Source organism: Mycteria americana, chromosome 3 (assembly GCF_035582795.1).
Source record: "Mycteria americana isolate JAX WOST 10 ecotype Jacksonville Zoo and Gardens chromosome 3, USCA_MyAme_1.0, whole genome shotgun sequence".
NCBI lineage: Eukaryota > Metazoa > Chordata > Aves > Ciconiiformes > Ciconiidae > Mycteria > Mycteria americana.
Window position 1 is genome coordinate 97874005 of NC_134367.1, and position 22035 is coordinate 97896039.

The 22035-nt window shown below is 41.9% G+C and overlaps 1 protein-coding gene across 1 annotated transcript in view; it reads left to right on the top strand.

Annotated features, from left to right (window-relative positions):
* The window catches only part of PLB1 (phospholipase B1), a 78980-nt gene that overhangs the window by 49991 nt on the left and 6954 nt on the right, over positions 1 to 22035 (top strand). The window contains exons 38-53 of the mRNA XM_075497187.1: positions 294 to 375; positions 804 to 908; positions 2763 to 2858; positions 3967 to 4038; positions 5894 to 5969; positions 8016 to 8078; positions 8781 to 8839; positions 11368 to 11426; positions 12602 to 12645; positions 13893 to 13992; positions 15381 to 15432; positions 17311 to 17391; positions 18467 to 18532; positions 19079 to 19173; positions 20336 to 20417; positions 21778 to 21882. Of these exons, the coding sequence (XP_075353302.1) occupies positions 294 to 375; positions 804 to 908; positions 2763 to 2858; positions 3967 to 4038; positions 5894 to 5969; positions 8016 to 8078; positions 8781 to 8839; positions 11368 to 11426; positions 12602 to 12645; positions 13893 to 13992; positions 15381 to 15432; positions 17311 to 17391; positions 18467 to 18532; positions 19079 to 19173; positions 20336 to 20417; positions 21778 to 21882 (1237 nt within the window). The remainder of the gene's footprint in view (positions 1 to 293; positions 376 to 803; positions 909 to 2762; positions 2859 to 3966; positions 4039 to 5893; positions 5970 to 8015; positions 8079 to 8780; positions 8840 to 11367; positions 11427 to 12601; positions 12646 to 13892; positions 13993 to 15380; positions 15433 to 17310; positions 17392 to 18466; positions 18533 to 19078; positions 19174 to 20335; positions 20418 to 21777; positions 21883 to 22035) is intronic.

The following is a 22035-nucleotide window of genomic DNA, read 5'->3' on the forward strand; positions in this document are numbered from 1 at the left end:
GGATGTAATGAATGGGACACACTCTCGTACTACAGTGTACATCACTGATATACCTGGGGGTGAAACCAAATTGATTTAGAGTAGTATCATTCATGTGAGGCAGAAAATAAGACGGAGGGTTGAAATGATGAACGATGGCAAGGACGATAAGACATTTTCACAGAAACATGACTGTACGGGTTTCCTTGTTCCTCCCATGCCATATGGGCATTGGTGGCAAAGGGTGACTTCTGCATTCTCAGGTCTCTAACTCTCTCTATTCCTGTTTTCTCCTCTAACCTCTCCCTACACAGTTATCTGTGTAGTTGTGTTCTCACAGGAGAAGAAAACTCACCAAATGTAACGATGGTGAGGGAAGCCACCAGAGCTTACCAGGTATGTTTATCAAGAGTGGTGCAGTTATTTCCAGTTAAGGTGAGCTCTTGATTACCAAGCAACATATCACAGCAATATTTTACCCCAGATGGGCCCTATGAGCTAAGCAGGAGGTAATTTGGTGCTATCCAAAACACCATATGACCAAAACCAGCAGCAAAGCTCTTCAGAAAAAATTTTGTTTTCTAGTACAGAGGGATAGGTGGGAGTTTAGTCACCGAAACCCTGTTCCCCACAGACAATTATCGTATTGTGTTCCAGCCTTCTTGGCCACTTTGCAAGGCTCACCTTTTGCCAACATCTGTAGCTATTTCAGTTAAGAAGTAAAAGCTTTCTTCCGATTCTCGGGCTCTCAAAAGAAAATAAAAACCAGTTATGATGCAGAGATGTTGATGGATTATTGGTGGTTGTTTTTTTGTTTCTCGCAGCTTGGCATTTGGAGACTAGTGGAGTCTGGCAGATACGATACTCATGAAAATTTCACAGTGATCATCCAGCCTTTCCTCCAAAATATCACGATTCCTCTTGGTCAGGTATGGTCTAAAGAGACTTCTGCATGCAAAGGACTAACTGTGGGTATCTAACCTGTAGAGACTATATGCAAAATAGTTTCAGCTTGTTCTGTGCTTTTCTTATTAGAACTTGTTGGGTTTTGGTATAGTACATCAGATTTCTTCATATAGTTAGCAGTTCTTTGTTTTACATATTGTGCTGTCAATATGAATTACTGTTTTGGAAAATGAATCAAAACCTGAATTAAGAGGTTGGTTTGTGTATGTTCTCAAGGGTACATAAATATTTTTCTTTCTGAAAATATAACATGATTAATAAAAGACAGTGCTATTAAGTTACAGTTCTTAAAGCAACATAGCTGCATTGCTCACTAGAGACTACAGCATCACCTCCTTTTCATGACTCATAACTCATTCTTCTGTGTCTGACAGAAAGAGAAGTTTACATATGATCTTGTGGAAATAGTAGTTTTATGAGCCCTTTTTCCTGTTATTGGCAATTATATTTCAGTACCTTGAATGGTAAGTCTCAGTAAACGATAAATCTAGGAAATGACCCAAACCTTCTCTGAAACTGAAACTCCGTTTGCTAATTTTCACACACATCTGCACTTCCTCATCTCACCTGGAACTAAGAGCAGATGGGGCAAAATATTGAGCAGGAATTGCTCTGGTATAATTGAACCAGAGTGTTCCTGAAAATGCTGGCAATAGCTAGTGATGAGTTTGAAACGTTCAGATGTTGTTACAGACAAATTTCAAAAACTGGCTGAAAGCTTCCCAGGAAAACCAGGCTTTGATTTATTTTATTTTATTTTGATTTATTTTATTTTATTTTATTTGGGGGGGGGGGTGTTGTGTGTGTTTGTTTGTTTGTGAAGCTGGTGCCTGTGAAAAGTTATTGCTAGAGGTTTTGGTACTGAGGTAGGGAACACAGAAATTAAAGCAGAAGCAGCAAAATGTTTCTGAACTTTTTTATAGTCTCATAAGCATTAGTCCAGATTTTAAGAAAGTTCAGGATGCTGGTTTTTTTCTTCTTATCTCACACAATATTCAGATGTTCCTGAACTGAAAACTCTTCCTCTAAACTTGGCAAAAGATCAGTAGTAAATTGCAAATGTTGGTAGTAGTCTTCTAATAAGCTAGCCCAAACACACTGAATCAAAACCTGCTCAAGTTTTGAGGAAGGACTGCTCTGACCAAAAAAATGTTGTTTCAGTCATCTGTGACCTAAACTGTCTCTCATCTCAATACTCGCATGAAAGCCAAGATATTTAAATTTCCAAACTCCATTTCCTTCAGATGCTCCAGTATCTGTACTAAGTACAGCTTTGCTCAGAAAGGAGACTGTACTGGTGTACTCAGTCAGCCTGGCTGCCATCGCTCAAACACTGACTTGCTTCTTGCTCCTTTCAAACCTGCAGAACTGACACAGCTGTGAAAAAGCAGATGGGCTCTCTTCCTTCTGGTAAAGCATCTGTAACATGCTTGTTACCATGTAAAGGTACTGCAGAGTGTAGTGGTGCCTGTGCCAGAACTGGTGCCAGTTCTGATGATGTGCTGAGGAGAGGAACACGTCTTTATTGCAGAACCCAAAGAGACTAGACACATAACTGAAAATGGTGGGTTTGCTACTTCTGGGTGGATCTGCCCTTGGATGCACATAAGGATCTCTAGTTAAGCGTTTCTGGTAGCTCATGGACCTGCTGAAGTACACTTTGTATCACCAGGAAATCATGAGACTTTCCGCAGTGGAGCAGCAAGAACAAATAGCACGAACCTCCCATCACTGGCTCTGATGTGGCCTCAGCAACCCCAAGTTGGAGCTGTGTGGATTATTCTGCACTCAGATGTCCTTTACGCTTTCCTTTGTAGGATGGGCATCCAGATGTCTCCTACTTTTCACCTGACTGCTTCCATCCAAGCCAGAAAGGCCATTCTCAGCTTGCCAAAGCACTCTGGAATGCTGTGGTAAGGTGACAGGCTCTGCATATATTGTGGTCTTTACCTAGACCTGACTACCATTAAAATAATCTCTGTAAAAAACATGGCAATGAAGGCCTGGATAACGCTGACCTTGTGCTTGTTTCTTCTTTACTAGTCAGATACCCTCAAATTTCTGATGCTGCTCTCGGCCTAGAATCTTTTTCTTCTTAAAGTGTGTGGGGAGGAGAGGGGTGTTGTAAGTGCGTGATCACAGTCATTTGTGATTTCAGCTGAGCAACTTCAAGCCTACTTCACCCATTGCCATGAAAGGCAGGACAGTATTCAATAAGGCTGATGTTTCTATGAACTGATGTGGGAAACCACCAAATAAAGAATTGTAACTGCATATGTCAATTTAAAATGGATTACTTAGAAGTTTGTTTTAAATCCCTGTGTTGTGAATGTCTCATTAGGAATTAAAGTGGCTTTAATTCAGTTTAGTTTTACTACCTTTGGAAATTAGTAAAGCTCAATAAAAAATGTGTTGTTAAAGATTGCTTAAGCAAACTCATTTTACTTAGCATTGCAGTGCAGTAGGAGTACGCATGCAGTCAGAGGCGGTATCTCAGATCCTGGATGGTAACTTCTGTACAGTTCAGGGTGATGTCTTAACAGCTGACATGATTGCTTGCAATCATCAAGCAGTACCTCTAATTAAATTTGGTTTAATCTTCTATGCATAAACAGCCTTTTGTGGAGATGCCATCATGCAGCTTAGCTATAAAAATTGAGGGACTCTTAGTGACTTGTCTTTTATGCAAGAGAAGAGAGTTTACGACCTTGCCTTCTGGCGAAATTCCAAGGTACTTCATGTGCCTGCCAAAATCCTCCAGGAGTTTAAACTGATCCAGTGTAGCTTTCCACTTCCCATTTTAAGCTTCTTTCTAGAGTTGCTGTTTTGTTACACAGTTGTCCTGTTCTTTCTGAGAAGTAGATGCATTTCAGCCTTAGGTAAATCAAGGTCTGTAAATACAGGCAGTTTTATATAAATTTGAAAGGTATATTTAGATTCTTTTGGATTAGAGTTGTTATACAAATGTAAGATGAGCAGACACGGTTACAAAATCGGGGGGGTTTTTGTCTGTCTTTCTAGTTACAGCCTGTAGGCCAGAAATCCCACTCGTTTGATTTCACGGCTGGCATCGTCCTCGACTGTCCAACGCAGGTAAATATACCCACGTTGTGGAAGCTGGGTATCAGGAGGCTGTACATGCTTGTGCTTGCTGCAGAGAGCAGGGGTTCGGTATGTCTGGAACCAGTTTACTGAAAACTTTTGTTCTCTGCTTGCCTCTGAGTGAGTAGGTGCTCTCATACCTGCTCTGGTGTGCCTTGGCCTTTTCCTGTGCCATAAATACTGATTGACAACCTGCTGATTTGTGTATTCAGTTGTAGCAGAGGTTGTGTTTTGTTATGTTTGTGAAGTACAGAGGCAGCTCAAGCAGCAAACAACAGAATATGCTGCATTAACTTTCCCCTCAGAATCAACGGGGTTTGGGCACCACAGCAGCTCTGGAAACCCCAGTGTCTGTTATCTCTTGAATTAGTGGCAGGTTGTTTTTTCTGGCCTGATCCATAACAGGGATACTTCAGACTCTGGAAGCTGCTTCTACAGTCATAAAACAAGCTGCTGAACTTGCAGTACAGTTGCTAGGTATCAGCACGTGGAAATGACTGCTGCAGTCAGCAATAATTGGCTCCCTTTCTTCAGCAGTTTCGACAAGGAGGCCAAAGAACTGAACGGAACAGGGAGCCGAGTTGTTCTCTCGGGTCTGGAGACAGTCATTCAAGTCGTACGGGAGGATTTTGTCCATATCGTGTCCATCCTGTCAGAAAAGGAAGATCTGCTGAGTTATTAATTAGCATGTTTCAGAAGTCCTCAGATTCATTTAAATTGATCCTACTTCATTTCACCCAGTATTCTTTCCAGGCAGCTTAAATTAACATAGCAACTTCTTCAGTGCCAAATCATGTGGATTTTATACTTCGTTCCCTTTGTCCACTCCTATTCAAAGATACTGCTTTTCAGAAGTAGGCATAGAAAAGTTTTATATCCCTTGCAAAGAATATATGGCCATTGTTGTCAGAAATGGTAAGCCCACAGTGCTTTGAAAAAGTCATTGACAGGAGTGCCAGTAGCTTTCCCTGCTCAGAAAGCTCTGAGGTAAAGACTATGAAACAGTGCTACAAAGGAATAAATAGACTGTTTCCAGGGGATTTCACCTTCTGTGTTACTAAAGGGAGTAGTAAATTATTTCAGATTCTGACACCCACAAATTCCATTTATTGTTCCTAGTTTTAAAATCCTACTTCAGGTAGTCATGTCCATGAAAATATCAGGTGTGCTAGAATGTAAGGGCCCAACAAGCCAAGGAAAATTATTTGTATTGAGGCAATTTAAAGTAGGATAAAACCCTGCAAATAAAAGAACGGTGGGTCTTCTAATCAATTAAATATGCCTTCTGATTTTAGTGCTTTGTAAGACCTCCTTATGCAGATACTGGAATTGCTCTTAATTGAGATAAGTGGGCATCCCGGTGAAATTTTTTAGCCTATACAATGTGCATGTCTTCTTCAATGCATGTTGCATTAGTAGCAGACAAAAATAACCATACAATTTATACAGCCTCTCCTGGGGGGAAGAGTGATCCTTTCAGTAGTCAATCTTTCATCTCCCTCCTGCTGACTCAGGAAGATCTGCCCAGGTTTCTCCAGACTTTACATCAGTGTCTTTTGAAAGGACTAAACATCTAACAAAGTCTAAGTAATTTGTGGAAGGTTAGGAGAGGAAAATGTTAAACTGCAATCGGGATCTGGCATATGTCATTTTTGCCATAAGGTGCTAAACACAAATCTTACTTCTGAATTTTAAGGAAGGAGCATGGTTTCAAAATCCAGATCCCCATTTTGTAGATTAGGCAATTAACTTTCTTGGTGATATGATGTCTTGATATCACTTGCTATGGTCTGTGCCATGTGTTTATTGCCTAATTTCTCTTACTTTTATATTCATCTTTCTCCAGAACAAACCATTCCTAAGAACATACAAGAATAGCAACTACACATATCCACCTGTGGAGCCCACTAAAGAGCCAATAGAACCCACTAAAGAGCCAATAGAGGTAATTGTTGCATCTTTTGCTGCATTTTCGGCGAACTATGCAAAGCTGTATCTGGTGACTGTCCACACAACGTCCTGAATTTATAGATGAGATAAACTGTTACCAGTTGTCAGAAAGGGAAGTCTATCTTGCATTGCATTTTTTCCTGTGTAAACAAATGTTAAACTCTTCTTTTCCTAAAAGCCAAACAAAATGAATTGTATTAATTGGTGCAATTGTATCAAAACTGTGCTCAACAGTAAGTCACCTAGGATGCATCATTAATTCAGATAGCAAGTTCCTCACAATAGGGAGAAGATAACTCAAAATCCTGAATCCCCAAATGATCTGAGGAAGGTTTACATATTCTCTCCTTGAGCCACTGTACTTCCATGCCACATGTACTTCCACTGACATAACCTGTAGAGGGCAGTCACCTTTATATATTGGATATGTGGCCAGATATAAAGGAGGTGATCGGAATCCATTTTCAAAGGGATTCACTTTCCACCATGGCAGAACAAGTACCACAAGGTAGATTAAAGAAGCTGCAGAAACAAACTTGGTGTAGGACTTGAAGAAATGGGGCAGTCACTTGCTCTTGACAAATGGCTGCAGGCATGCAGACTTCCTGCAAGGGATGCTCTGTTCCGGTGATACAAGTGTGGCTGGAGATGGCAGTCAAAATGGGCTGGACTAGTTTGGCATACTGGGGGATCCTCATGTCTAGTCAAATTATTAAAATCTCTGTGTGCCTTGAGGGTTTACAAAGAGCAACAGCTGATATTGTTTCAGCAAGCCATAGTTTGCAATATTGAAATGGGATTTCTCCCATTTCAGATAACTCTCTAGAGTTATAATTTTAATGGGTAATTCTTGCACTTCCACTGAATCTCAACATCAATAGCTTTTGAAATGATAGGCTAAAGGAAAGAAACACTAGGGAGAGTAAAGGAACAGTTTCCTCTCTGATCTAAAAATAAGCCCAGCTGTCCTTTCTAGCCTCTGCAACCAGCCTTTAACTAGATGGCTGATAGTAGAGCCTATTACACCATTTTTTATGAGAACAGATGAATTTGTCTTCATGGTTTTTAGCACTAACCATGTTTTCTCAAGACCACTGGTCCATGTAGTTCTTCTCTGAATAGTAGAACTGTGCAATCGTAGAATAATTCAGGTTGGAGGGGACCTCAGGACATCCCTAGTCCAACATCCCTTTCCAAGCAGGGCTGCCTCTTGGATCAGCATAAGCAGATGTCTGCTCTTACAGGGACTGCCCATTACAACAATTACAATTTTTCCCTCACTACTTTCTCAGCTAACGTTGTTGCTCACTACCAAAAAGCGTGGGTGGCACATTCATCAGCTGCTTCTGCTGGTGAACCAAGATGATCTGCGATGTGTGGTTGACTCAATTGGTGGGATAAGCGTAGTAGCTATGATATCATCTACAAATGTATGGTAGACTAATTATTTAGAGGCTGACAACTCTTTTTACTGAAACTTTTGAAGCTTCAAAAATTTTTGAAGTTCTGTATTCTGTCCAAGCAAGCCTTTTTTGAAAGTTTCTACGAAAAGAATAGGTTTCTAGCAAGATATGTGGGAAATAATAATAATATAATATTAGAACTTTGCAGAGGGTTTTATTGTTGATTTTTGTTTGTTTTTACATCTGATGTCTCTTGAGACAGAGCAGGACTTCAAACCCGAAGACCCCGCCTTCTAGGTCATGGACAAAATCTCCAGGCTGGAGAGGAGGGGAAAAAATTATCTTCCTTATGGAACTTTGTCATAAGCAATATTTCTAGAAGAAATGTTTTGCCTTTGGAAAAATGTTATGTTTGGGCTAGAAAATGTCACCAAAACTAATTAATGCTTGGACAGCATTCCGCAAAGAAGAGGAAAGGACTGTTGAGCTATATAGGCACCAACCTAGGATCTATGTCTTAACTTGGTTTTGCCTTTCACTGTACAATTAAACCATATATGAATTCCTTATTATCTTCTAACCATAAGGTGACCCAAGTTTGTAACTTGCCATTTCAGAACTGGGGCAGTGACCTGTCATGTTCTGAACAGACTCCATCCAGTCATGTCCCAACATCAGGTGAGAAAGAACTCATAAGCTAAAATCACAAATATGAAAGATTTCACTTTTTGTTTTTAAAAACAATAAGATCTTGAAATTGCAAATCCTAGATGGAAAGGAAACAAAAGCTGTTATATTTAGCAGCAAAGGATGAAATTCTGTCTTGCCATACACAGCAAGTTCTGCAACACAGCAGGTGTGCTCTCTGTGGATAAATATGATCACATTTCTCATTTATCATATACATATATTGTATACAGCAACACGGCAGATTAAAATTACCCAGGTAGGTTAGTGGCTCAGCAAGTTTGGCCTACCTGGTGAGCCTACTCTGATAAGCAGTGCAGTAGGAGCACTGTGTGTAGTTGGAAGGCTTTACAAGGAGATTGCTAATGGGAAATATTGATCTATGACCCAAACCTGAAAACCAATTAAGAGAGTTTGAATGTAGGCATCCCTAAACATATCTAATCAATTTTTTTTTTTCCTAAGCTATTTTAAGGTCCATTTATTTCCCTGTTAGTTGAGTACACTGTTGCAAGCAAAGGCAAGAAGTTATGCCTTTTGCCTAGCTGACACACAGAATGTGAGGCTTGTTCTCCCTAAAAGTCTGTAAAAATACCATCAGGTTGGAACCAAAGCCTTGGATCTTTATTCTGTTAAAGAGTATTTTGTGTAAGTTATCAATAATCCTGCTTTTTTTCTCCTACTGTTTTTTAGTACATGAGCTACAACCTGCTGACATCAAAGTCATAGGAGCACTAGGAGATTCCCTGACAGTGAGTACTGCTGTGTTCCCACGTTTAGAATGAGAAGAGCAATTGTAGATTTCTACCTAGATGTGGTCATGTCAGGCATCATCAGATAGAAAGCAAATTGCTTTGGCTTGGCAAAGCAAAACACATCTACCTGTGTCCCTTTGCAAAGAAATAGCCTGAAGGGATATGAGTGACACTGGCAATTGTGTAATCCAGTAATGAATAATTCAGGCCAGAACAGAAATGGGATCACATTCTCTATTGCACACAGTTTATTCAAGTGTTTTTGAAAAGGGAAATGTCTGCCTTATAAGAATAGTCTTTTCTGACATAAAAACAAGAGCAAGCAATTGGCATTTTTCATGCAATGAGAAATCTTCATGAAAATTCCTATGGAAATAATTGATTGCAGAACAAAGTGCTTCTCACTTGAGATAATTCTGATACTTCTCTATTTCAGAATTTTGCTTTCGGATGTTGCTTCCTGGCTTAGGCATCTTCCAGTTAAAACTCTGATGTATTTCGTGTACCAAGAAATGCAAACTGAAAAGAAAAGAGTAGGCACAGAAAAGAAAGGCCCCAGAAAAGAATAGCAGGGAATACTGTAGATCTGCACTGAAGTTTTCTGAGAAAAAGTTCCAGAATTACAGAGCACTACAGAATTGTTCTGGCGTGGGATGAAAGCAAACATTCGTGTCAACAGTTCCCATGAATTTTAACTCCTGAGCTAAACCAGTGTTCATTCGAGCAGCTTCAGCTCCCGTAGAGTTCAGAGGGAGTTGAAGGGACTGAAGCCCTTAAATGATCAGGCTTATCCATAGGCAGGTGTGCATGTCTGCACCTCCTCATTAGCTCTGAAACTGATTTTGCTTGACCTGATGTAATCCTGTCTCTTTCCCCGTGCTGAGCTTTGAGCTTTTCTTAGAAGACCTCAGCAATGACCCTGCAAGTCTCCCTCCTATTCCTTGCCATGACTCTTAAAATTCATTGTGATTTCCTCTCCCACATCTAGTGCTAGACATCTGCACTAGCACACATCTCTTCTTTTTTAAATTTTAATTATTTTAGTGCATAAAATGTCTCAGAGAGCCCTAGTCATAAGGGCCAGACTCTGATGCTTGAGGTCCCTGTCTCAAGAGCTGAGCAAGACAGTTTTCATAGTGCCATTATTCATGCAATTCCTGTTAGTTGCCATTGCCACAGCAAGATATGACTGGGGTTTTTATTAAGGGTTTTATTGCTGGTAGGGGGGGAAAAAATGACAGAGTGTTTCTCTTGCGTGTGTATGCACACACCCTCACAAGCACACACATACGCACAAAGTGCAGCGCAGCCAGCAGCAGTGCATACTTTGTACTGCCTAACCATCCCTGGCACAGAGGGACTGCAGCAGCAAAGATCTGCCTTGGCCCACTAAGGCATTGATTTTTCTCCTGGTATTTCCCACAAGAGCCCCGAATGCAGTCTGTGTTTATGGCTGAATTGATACCGTGGCTTTTTGAAGAATACAAGATTAAGTGAAACCACTAAGAAACTATAAAGCTGTGGAAGAACTCATTTTCATGATTGCTGTCCTGAATGTGAGTCAGGGTGCTGACCTTGCTAGAGGTCTATCCCAGTCCTGTGAGCTACTCAAATTAATCACAAACGTCTTTGTTCTGATGGCTTTATTTATTCATTTATTTTTAAAAGATATTAAAGTTCATACTGCAGGAAGGCTGTTCTCGGTCTACATGCAGTTGGAGATTAATGAAACATTGAGCAATTTAGTCATGCCGCTGGCTAGAATGCATCTATCCGACTTCTTAGCACCAATGCATAGTGAAAGCAATACATATGCCAACATGCTTATCTGTATTGGCAAAAAAAATCCTGCCTACACCTCATCATGTCTGTGTGTTAGACTAGCAGACTGGGTCCAGCAGAGGAAAAGTGGATTTTACACCAAACATTTGTTTTCTTGGCAGACTAAAAAGCAGCTCCTCTACTGATTTATTTACAGCTAAAAGCTGGCTGGGAATTTTTCATCAGTGTGGGGTTTTTTTTGTTTTCTCCCCTGGATTATTAAGGCTCTCAAAATCAGCTTTCTTCAGGAAATGCCAGGATGAAGCATTTTCCATCAGAAAAATCCAAACAAATACAAAGCTGTTGATGTTAATCTGGGTCTCATCGGGTTGCTTGCTAAAACAATATTAGAGTAGTAGTTCTAAAGCCTTATGTCCTTGACCTTACAGTCTGATGCCCTCTGGCTGGACTATGTCTCCTCTGATGTTCCATGGGCTACTATCTAGATGAGCTGCTTTTGTATGAGGAGAAGCCCATAAATTTGAAGCATGGGAGACGCAGAGCTGCCCAGAGGCCAGTGTGTGGTGGTGAATAAGGACATGGACCGTTTACGCTAAAACTGGGGTATTGCAAAAACTTGGCTGGATGCAGAGTAAAGTTACCAAAATGCTTCAGCATTTTCAAATCACAATGCCTGTCTTACCTAAGCTTGTAGCACTTTTTTCTTCTAGTATTTTACAAATGATTCTTTCCATCCTTTCCAGACTGCAGTGGGAGCCAAAGCAACTGACCTACAAACAGACTGGAGGGGACTTTCCTGGAGGTGAAAATGCTCCATTTTCTCTTTCTCTATTTTTGTCCACAGACACAGTTAAAAGTGTGAGTCACCTGGTTGTGTAGCTACATACTGGAGTATGTAAATGCAGGGGTAGGATGCTGAAAGCAAGTATTGCTGGGTAAGGATTGGAGGAGTCAGAACTGGAAGAGAGAGGGAGTGATTCTTGGAAGGGGGGGGGAGGTGTTGTGGTTTTTTTTCTTGCTTTTTTTAACCAGACCTGATTGCTACAAGCATGGTCCTGTGTGTCTGACAGTAGTGGATTATTAATATGAGTGAATTCTTTCAGCCTCCTGCTAGTCTTTCTGGAGTTTATTCAAAATATTGCTGTTGCTGTGATTATCTAATGCAATGTCTAATGCTAGAGAGTCTGAGTGAGTGTGGATTGGCATGAACATGGTGAGACCACTGCATGCATATTCAATGAAGATGTCCCAAACATCTTTGCTATTGTAAAGTAGACAAAGACAATACATGTCAGAGTGGATGTGAATCTCAATATCCATGCTAGAGTGGAAGGAAACTGCCTGCTTCATATGGGCAGAAGTACGGTTGATAAGCGTGTGTGCATGTATACGTTCTTTTCTTCGTCCTTTCTCCCCCCCCCTTGTATGTATCTGCAGACATAAATGTCTTCAGGAGGGGCTGACAGAAGCGGTATAAGAACGTACTGGCTACATGCACAGACAAGTTTTGAATGGTAGAGGCAGAGGCTCTTTTCATAATCAACATTGCAGAATCCCAGATAGGTGGTTAATGAGCATTTAATGCAGTCTCTCTTCTATGCATAACTGCACACAAATGTAGTTTCAGCAAGGTCATGTGGAGCAACTTTGGTGAGGAAGTATGCTCTACGATGGGCATCCCGGCATGTCTATATGAAAAATCAGTTCTCCCAGTATGCTCTATTCCCAGTCTGGAGGCATAGCTTCTATCTTAGCTGATGCCCTGCTTGATTTAATGTGAAATCTTTCAGTACTTTTCCTGAGTTCCTGTGGTTTATCTCCTTAATCCTGTTTGAGGTTTGGGTTTTTTGTTTGTTTGTTGGGGTTTGTTTTTTTTTTTTTTTTAACTTCCTGGGCTGCTACAGCAACATATGGTGACAATAAGACAGATGGTTGTGGATTAACCCTACTTGGTGATTTTGTTCTTTGCCTTTGTAGTATTGGAGGTGATGGGACCCTGGAGACCCAGACTACTTTACCCAGTGAGTATCCTGGAAAATTAATTGAGAAAAGCAAAAGGTGAGTATTACTCTGGAAGTAGTCTAAGCGGATGCTAGGAAACATCTGGAAATGGTCATGCTTTCCTTGTGAACAGTGGGGGATCCCCATCTATTGTGGATATGAGCAGCTCATGTGAGTCACAGCTGAAACCCAGACTGACCTGACTAGCTGTAAAGTTGATTCAGCCCCTCCACATCACAGGACCTGCATGTGATTGTATCATCCTTTTGACAGAAATGATTAGGAGTAAATGTGCTGAAGGTGACAGAAGTTCATGGCAGACCTGCTCCTCTCTTATTTCATTTTGTGCTTTCCAGTGACTAACTGTAATGGCTATGGGCAAATGAAGGGTTATGAAACAATTAGCAGCCCATCTAGAGAGGGTTGTTGACAAGGTTATGGTTCTTTCTGATGATTTCAAGTTGCTACATTGCACTGAAAAAAAATCTAAAAATACTATAAATTTCTTGTCCTAGTGTTCTGTGTAATCAGTCCCTGTAGTTGCCATAGAAACTATTAAGTGGTCAGTGTGACCATAAATTGGAGGGGACTTGGTTCACAGTGGTTCATCTATTTGTATGTGATCCACGCTGTGCAGCAGTTTGACAATACCTGACACTGTTGGTAATAAACTCTGAGATGCTTTGTCTTGTACCACGCGCACTGCTGTGTTTAAAGAAAAATAGAAGGCGCATTTCATATATGCATTATAAGTGAGACTCCATAAAGAGGTTTCAGACAGCACTACAGACACAGTAACAATAACAGTTTTCAGACATCATGCTTCCCTGCTGAGGGTTTCGGTGAAATCTAGAAATGTGAATAAAATTCACTTCTCTGCAATAATTATTATTATCTTGATGGGTAGATTGAGGAGTGAGAGGTAGAGGGCCATAGTCAGACCATCTGCTCCTGGAACATGAAGGAAAGTAACCGTGATTACTCTGGCACTCAAATTCAAGACTAGTGAGTTGCCTGGGACCTGTGCATCTTCTGGGTTGCTAGACCCTGGCTCCTCAAGGCCACAGAGAGAAATAGTTGCAGTGCTGAAGTTTGGACAGTAACTACAGTCTCCAAGGCAGGTGTGTCTATAGCTTCTGTAGGTCACAGTGAATGAGGGGAAAACCCAGGTCCATATTCTCACCACTCTATTGGCTTGCGCTTCTGCAGGACGCAATGCTGCCAGCTGTACTGTGGATGGTTAAACATTGTGTTTTCTCTTTTTAAGATATCTTGAAAAAATTCAATCCGAACCTGTTTGGCTTCTCCACTGGCAGCTCTAAGGAAACAGCTGCATTCAACGTTGCGGAGAGAGGTGCCACAGCACGGTAAGCACAATCGTAACTGAGAACGGGCAAAGGGGTGAGAACTGATGGACTGGCAGATTATCTTCAAACCGCGTGTCAAGGTTGAGTTAATACTGATGACCTACTTGTACTGAGCATGTTTCTATGATCTGATGTTTTTAATTTTTTAAATTATTTTTTTGAATTCAGCATTTGCGGGATTTATTTGTATTTTTTTCTAAGTTAGAGACAGAGAGAAACTTCCTTTCTTCATTTGACCTCTGCCCAGAATTTCCGAGCCAATGCTTTAGTTATGCTTCTTATTCTACCAGTACTTTTTTCTGCCCAGCCTTCAGTATGCAGTCCCTGATTCACTGTCAGGCCATATCTGTAATGAGAAAAAATTTATGAGCATCTCTCATTTATTCCTTGATTTCTGGGAAATGTGCCTCAAACTAACAAATAGAAGCCCACTCCTACCCTAATGGCATTAAAAACTGTCCATGTTTGCAGTGCAAAGAAAAAGAAGAGAATGAGCAGCTGGGAATTAATTCCTTTCTCCTCCTGAAGAAAAACTCTACTAGTCTGTTAAGAACCAAAATGTGTAAGAGTTTGTATTGCATATGCTGTGCCTGCTCTATGGATACTCATGGAATTTGCTTCCAAGACTTTCTGTGACACCTTTAACAGTCATTAAATTTATTGCAAGAGTTTCAGGATAGCTAGCAAAGCCTGTGTAGCTACTAAATACTTCATGGGTGCCCTGAGCAAAGACTCAGGGCGATCAGTATGGTTGTGGGAGTGCAAATAATGTAACCGCATTTGTGTAGGTGCTGGAGAGAGGCAAGGCTTATTAGCTTAAGCACAGTCTCATGCTAGTATATCAGGAGCTCGAGTTTCCAGCTGGTGTCTCAGCATGGTTTGTGCTTCACTCTGTGGATGTTGCATCCTGCCCAGAGCTGGACTGGGACTCTCCAGCCTGGCAGTTCCACAGTGTAAGCAATATCTTCCAGCCATAAGACACGCTTCCAGATCAGGAAGGCTGGTTAGGTGCCCAGCTTCTGTGTAAGCACCAAACTCCCCCACTAGATTTCAAAGGGAGTTATGCAACTAACTGTCTCTGTGCATCTGGGCATTAGTGGTTTTCTTCAAACAAAATGCACTTAAGCCAACTCTGAGATGGGAAGAATTAATCCTAGTTGCCTGCCACTTGGCAGCCATCCTTGCTGAAGCCCTTTCAGATCAGATTATTCACTTATGCAACTGCTGCTGATCTTGGTCCTTCTATGTTTGCTCGTCCTTTTGAGGCATCACTTTCCTTATACTGATTTCTGCTGATCCTAAGACTCCCTGAAAGGAGGAGTGGGAGATCAAGAAGATGATGTGCTTTCAGAGCATGCATCTAAAATGCTTCTGTCCTCTCTCTACAGCAATATGTCAGCCCAAGCACGTGAATTGGTGGAGCTAATGAGAAGCAGCTCGGTAAGTGGAACTTGGCCCACCCCTCAGTGCTCCCGTGGTCTCTGGGAGAGGACTTTAACTGATGGGACGCTTGAAGAGTGCTTTACTGATGGAAGAAAAGTCAGTGTCCTTGTCTCTGGTGTGCTTTCCAAGATGAATATGCCAGGGATTAGCCTTTAGGAGATGGTAATTTACCTATACAAATCCATGCAGGTAAGGTGCAAACACACAAGGCAGAGACTAATGTAGGGTGCAGTGCAGCCAGGAGTTGTAACGATGGTAGTGAGGAAGAGGAGAGATCTGAAGGTTCTGGGGAAATCACAGCACTGCTTAATTGAACGGCAGCATTCAAAGTGGAGGTCATAAAGGCTGAGGGTAAAATTGCTGGAGCAGGCACCTGGTGACCAACATGAATCACTATTCACTCTAGGGTCTGGGAAATGGCAATACTGGGAAGGGGGACGACTAAAGTCTTCCCAGGAGATTAGGCCCTCTGAAACTCTGGTTCTGAACAGGCAAGTGATTAATCAGTGGCCAGAAAGCTCAGGGTTGGGTGAATCCCTGTCATGCCACAAGCTTTTACGGAGTTAGTAGGGGATCTAGCGTTGTGGACCAGCCTGCTGTGCCAGCTCCACCAAGGGCTACAAAGGGCACCAAAAGGGCGACTAGCTCTTAATTCAGTGGCTGCTGCTGCAGTTTGGGGTGGGGGGAGGAAATCTGGGAGAAAACTAAGGCTGCCCTGCTCCAAGTGTTGGCTGCATTTGAGCGGATGACTGCCTGGGTGTGAGCTGTTGGTTCAGGGAGAGCACCCTGTAAGGGAATGGGAGTGCCTGGTGCTCCTTGGCTCAGGCTGAATGGGAAAGGAAGGTACTGAATAAGCAGGATTTGTCAAAGCATGTGTCTCTCTGTGCCAACACTCTTGATGGATGCTGCATGCTAGTCCCACTGTCAGTTACTGTGCATTACCGATTGTTTGGCAGAGCGAAGGGAGCTGGCATGGCTCTTCAATAAAATAGTACGTGGCTCTAGAGCTTTTTTTTATTCACTGCTTTTTATGCATCTTTAAAAAAGGGGAGGGGGGAAGTCCCTGCCACACTTTGCCCTTTCATGAAAGGCTTTCCGAGCAAAGTGCTGGTTAAGGAGGAGAAATCAGCCCTGTGGGTGATTCCCAGGCCCTTCCTCTATTTGTGGGATCCTTTTGCAGATGTTTGTTATGTAAATGCACCACACTAAAAATAGTTGCCGTTGATTCCTTTCTTTGTACTGAACGTTACAAAATGTTTTGATGAGATCCAGCTCTCAGCAGCGCCTATTGTTAGCTTGCAGTGACGTGGATGCTGCAGCTGCCCTTATATGAGCTCAGTGAAGTCACCAGCCTCCTGGACTCTTCTATTTTAATCCAGCTGTCTGTTCCCTGGGGCACCCCTCACCCCTCCTGGCCGTGGGGTAATACTTGCCCAGCTGGCAGGGATCCCCAGCAGCTCCAGTTCCACAGCTCCATGAGTCACGCCAGCATCCACTCCCACGTCTCTTCGTCCCCACGCTGCCTGCCGTGTTCAGCCACGGCTGGCAAATCTCTCCTGTCCACCCCTGTCCTGAAGCTAACATTCATTTAGACACGCTTGCTGCCACAGACGCATTTCTATGCTCGGCTACCCTGACAGATCTTGTCTGCTGAAGGGCGTTTCCTTACGAAAGCCAAAGTGAACTGCAGCTAGACTAGCAAACAGGTCACATTTTCCCCCTGGACAGATGCTTTTCTTCTTCCATCTTAACTTGGCGTGCCTCCTTTCTCTGTTCTGCCATGCTATCTGTACCCTCTTTAGTCCCATTTGTGAATGTTACCTCTGCATGCCTAAGCAATGGATGCTGCAATCTGTTTATTTTATGTGCCACTAGAAAATTAATTTCAAGGAAGATTGGAAGCTGATCACTGTCCTCGTCGGAGGCAACGATCTATGCCAGTACTGTTTGGACAAGGTTTGTATCTCTGAATTAGGCATGCTCATCCAGGCATTTGGCAAGTGACCAGCCCTGGAAATTTAACCTTTCTCTCCCTCAGTGGGCCAAAGCTCCTCTTTGTTTAAAAAGCACTTAGAAGTCCTGTTCCTTTCATCTGTATTGTATCAGAAACAAGTGCACAGCTTTTAATATTGGGGCACTGTAGCTCTGGAGTAATGCATTATTTAAGAACCAGCAACCTGCCCATATTGAACAAAACACAAGGATAAACTGAAGAGCTCTGCCAGCTTCACTGGACAAAGCACTCAAGACAGTGTGGTGTCTTAGGCATGTTGTTATGGGGACGCAAGTGAAGTTTTATTCTGGAAAGCGTCTCCGTGCAATAATTACTGAGGATGCCTGATTCTTGCTTCAGAATGACACCAAAAGAAATAACATCAGTTTATAGTGAAAAAGATGTCTTTCATCTAGCTATCAGTGGTCATCCCCTCTGAAGAGGTTCCTGTGGCACACAGTGGGGGTCTGGACTGTTCTCTCAGTTTTGCTGCTGCCTGGAGCCTTTGCCCCCACAGGTACACCTCTATAACTACAGTCACAAAGTCCTTTTGCCTATGGGTTTTGTGGGGCCTGACTGCCTCCATATCAATTTCCCCAAATGGCAGTTTAAAAAAAACCAAAAAAGTATTGCTCTGTTCATAAGGCAAACTAGTCTGGTCTGGGTCCCATAAAAGACAACATGAAATCCAAAGATGTGATTTATGTAGTCATTCATCAGGCAAAGGCTCTGCCAAGAACTACTATATACCTCAGGATTTTCTACAGAGATTAAGGGAATATATTAGTGACATAGAAACACAAGCACTATATAACCTGTGTGCATGTGGCAATAAACCTCTTGATCTGAAAATATATCTGCCAACAAAGGCAAAAAGGAGCATCGAGTTGGTACATCTTCTCATGGACCGCCTTGCAACTAGAGAGTGTGGACTCCTTTGCTCAGGTGAAACAGTTAACTTCTTGAAGACGTTAAACTTCTTGGTTCCTGGAAGAAGACTGATCCAATTTTTTTTGTTGTTGTTGTTAAATTACACAGGAAACCTATTCAGTGCAAAACTATATAAAGCACCTTCAGGACACTCTGGATATTTTCTATGAGGAGGTAAGCTTTTAAGATACCCTAGCAAGCTATGTTCCTGGCAAGCACACTGATGTTTTTCCTCACCTCTGATAGACTGTCAGTGATTATGTTACATACAAGGTCATCTTCCAAATAACTGGAGTCAGACTGCTCCTCAGCGCTGCATTTCAACAACTCTATTGGATAATGCCCTAAGAAAGTGGGCTGTAGTTTCAGGAAAACTGTATGTTTCACAGTATTTTTGCTGTGGACCAAACATAGCATGGCCCTACCGCCAGTTTTGATGGCTAAACCAACTGTACAAAGTTTCATGTACCCTAGAGAAAATGGAAATGCCCCAGGGAGTGAAGCAGCATTTCAGCTAGCTTGTACTAGCTGCCGGGAATTTTTTGGCTGACATCCACTGTATGTCTCCCTCCCCCTCCCTTTATACATAATCCTTGCACATGCCATCGGCTGCAGTCAGTGCAGTTTGCACTGACTCCCTGACCTACGGATGGCACTTCTTTCTCACTTTGTAGTGGTATCATGTTCTGTGATTTGGTATGTCTGGTTATTATCCTGCAGCTCCCAAGAGTCTTTGTCAACATGGTGGAGATACTAGAGATTTCTGGACTGCGTCAGATTGCAGCAAGCTCTTTGGAGTGCGCTTTGACAGCAAAGTAAGTGAGCAAAACAGGTCTTTCCCTTTAAAGTGCTACTTTTTTGGATCAATCTAAATTGCTTCTACAGGAGGACATCCACACTGAGGTTTCCAAGCTACTTTCATTGCTGCCTTTACTTGATGCACTAGTTCCCATCAACTTTCTAGTACTTCTTCCAAGACTTCAGCTAAAAGGCATGCACCTGTAGATAGCAGAGTCATCACTTTTCTTCTCAGCTCTAAGGCAGCATGTCACAGCACAAGTCACCGTGTAATTTCTGTACTGCTGAACTTCAAAGCCTTTTTTGTCCAGCCATTCACTGCTCGGCAGCGCAGGCTGACATCCCTGATGCTTCTCCTTGTATTCAGTGCTGCATTACCTGTGGTGCAGGCTGGGCTGCGTACAGCAGAGCGCACAACCAGGGACTGCTTGTCACACCTAATGGAGGAGACCAAAGTCCTAACTCAAAGAAGATTGAGGGACTTGTTTTAGAAAGCAGCAGTGCCTTTACAGGAGTCAGCGTGGACATGAAAAGGCTCTTTAGTCTAGTGGAGAAAGGTACAACAAAGACCAGTGTTTGGAAGCTGATGCCTAATGAATTCAAATGAAGTTAGGCACAGATTTTTAATAATAGAAGCGATTAACTACTGGAACACACTAGAAGGGAAAATAGTGAATTGACTCTATTGCTTGATGTCTTCATATTCATTCCAGGCACATTCTAAGAGGATGCATTTCAGTGAAGCACAGGTTATTACCTCTTGATATGGGGGTAACAGAATGAAACACAGTGGTCTGAGCAGTCAGACTACATGAACAATTAGTCTTTTCTATCTTTAAACCCCCAGATTTCTGAAACTCTGCTGTAAGCCTATATGCAGGGTTTTTTAGTTCTAACACGTGATTTCCTGCTAATGTGTGGCATACTAAACACTTCTGTGTCTGACGCAGAGTTGCGGATCCTGCAGCTCTTGCTGGCTGTGACAGGCGTTCGCTTTGAAAACTAATAGGGATTTTTTTTCTGAAGTATCTGTCCACCTCTAAGCCAACGAGGTGGCTCTCCTTCTGCATGTGAGCTTTGAGCGCCTATCCTGAACTTCTTGAAGCAAACACATATTGCTGAAGAATTGAGTAGGCTATTCCAGGTTGTCTTTTAATTCTAGTATTTCTTTTGTTGAAGGAATGTTTGCCCATGTTTCTTAAACCCCGAGGAAAACTCTTCTGAACTACAAGAAATTAAGAGAGTTAACAGAGATTTTCAGGTAATACCTTGATTCTGTAACTCTTCATCTTCACTTGTGTCTCTTTTTATATCGCTTCCCTTCCTCTCATGAATATCCTCGGAAGGACAGAGAGGGATGACTGGGAAACAGCTTGGCTACAGTCTAACTGAACCCCTATCCTGCTAACGGGTTAGCAGCAGCGCAAGTCTTTCCACACTCCTTATAATTTTGACCTCGGTTCTGAGCTGGAGGCAGATTGAGACTGATTCTGTTTCCAGTTGCTGTTTCGACAGCTGAAAACGAGTTACCGGTGATGGCTGTTTTGTTGATATGTGCTTGTGCATTATGAATCCAACGAATAGCTCACATGAATTAACACGTCACTGCAAGGGTGACAAATTACCTTGCATCAGCTGTTTTGTGGTAAGTTAGCAGAGAAAATGAACTAAACCAACCTGATATTCCTTTCTTTTCTATGGGCTGAGAGCATGCACACAGGTAGCTTACCGTGGGTCAGCTTGCTACCTGAGAGTAATTTTTCACAGCCTCGGGCATAAGATTGACTCAAATTTAACGAAGGCTATAAATAGCTGTTGGAGCAGAAGGTTTTTCCATCATTATTCCTATGAATACAGGAATCGCTGTACCAGTTCACATTATGTTCTCCAGTCCTCCATTCTGGCTCTGGCAGTGGATGTTGTCTGATGAATCTGACAATGCTCAAAAAATCCATCTTGGAAAATACTTGTATAAACCTATCCAGGGGGTGTTTTCCTTAACTAAGGAAGTGGGGTTAGGACTGTTTGGAGATATGACCAGGAGCATTAGAATTTACACCCATAAGCTGGCAAGTAACAATGAGATGTTTTTATTATCTGTATGAATGTCTATTACCATAGTTTTCAAAAGTGGCAGGTGATTTTTCAATGCTTAAATTTTATTTTACTTCAAGCTCACCTTTCTGAAAAATCCAGCGCACTTCCGTCTCAAGTTGACCTTCTGGACTCATTTGTCACTTCTAAAAATTTTGGCCTTATGCCTTTTTTTTTTTTTTAATTCTCTGTAAATTTTAATCTCGTTGCAATTGTGTAGCACTGATTTCTATAAGTAAGGTATGAACTACGTTTTTGGTTTTGGTTGGTTTTTTTTTTAATTAAGCAACTTTACATTTCAAATTATTCTAGCTTCTGTGCATTTTCCTTATGAAAATCTCTTCATGAACCAAATTATTTTCTTAGCTATTCTCTGGACTGCTTTAAACTATTCAGCTGGATTTATACTAATAATTGATGGCTTCCTACATTGAAAGAAGTGTAATATGCATGTTTTTAATAGCTGACAAATGTTAGATGAACCTTGTAAGTAACTTTTCCGTTTCCGACCATGCAACTCCATACAGGCTGAAGCCTTACAGCTGATCAACAGCGGTCGGTACGAGGAGCGTGAGGACTTTGCAGTTGTCATGCAGCCATTTTTCCGAAACACCTTGTTGCCCCTGGATAGCGTGAGTCCTGTTTTTCTTTCCCATCATGCAAGGACCAGTATCTTGATTTCCCTAAGTCAGTAAGATCCACACCACAAGGACTGTGTTTTCTTCTCTTTGCACAGTCTAGTGGCACAGGGTGGAACCTATGAAGAGTGACAGAGGAGAAGTCAG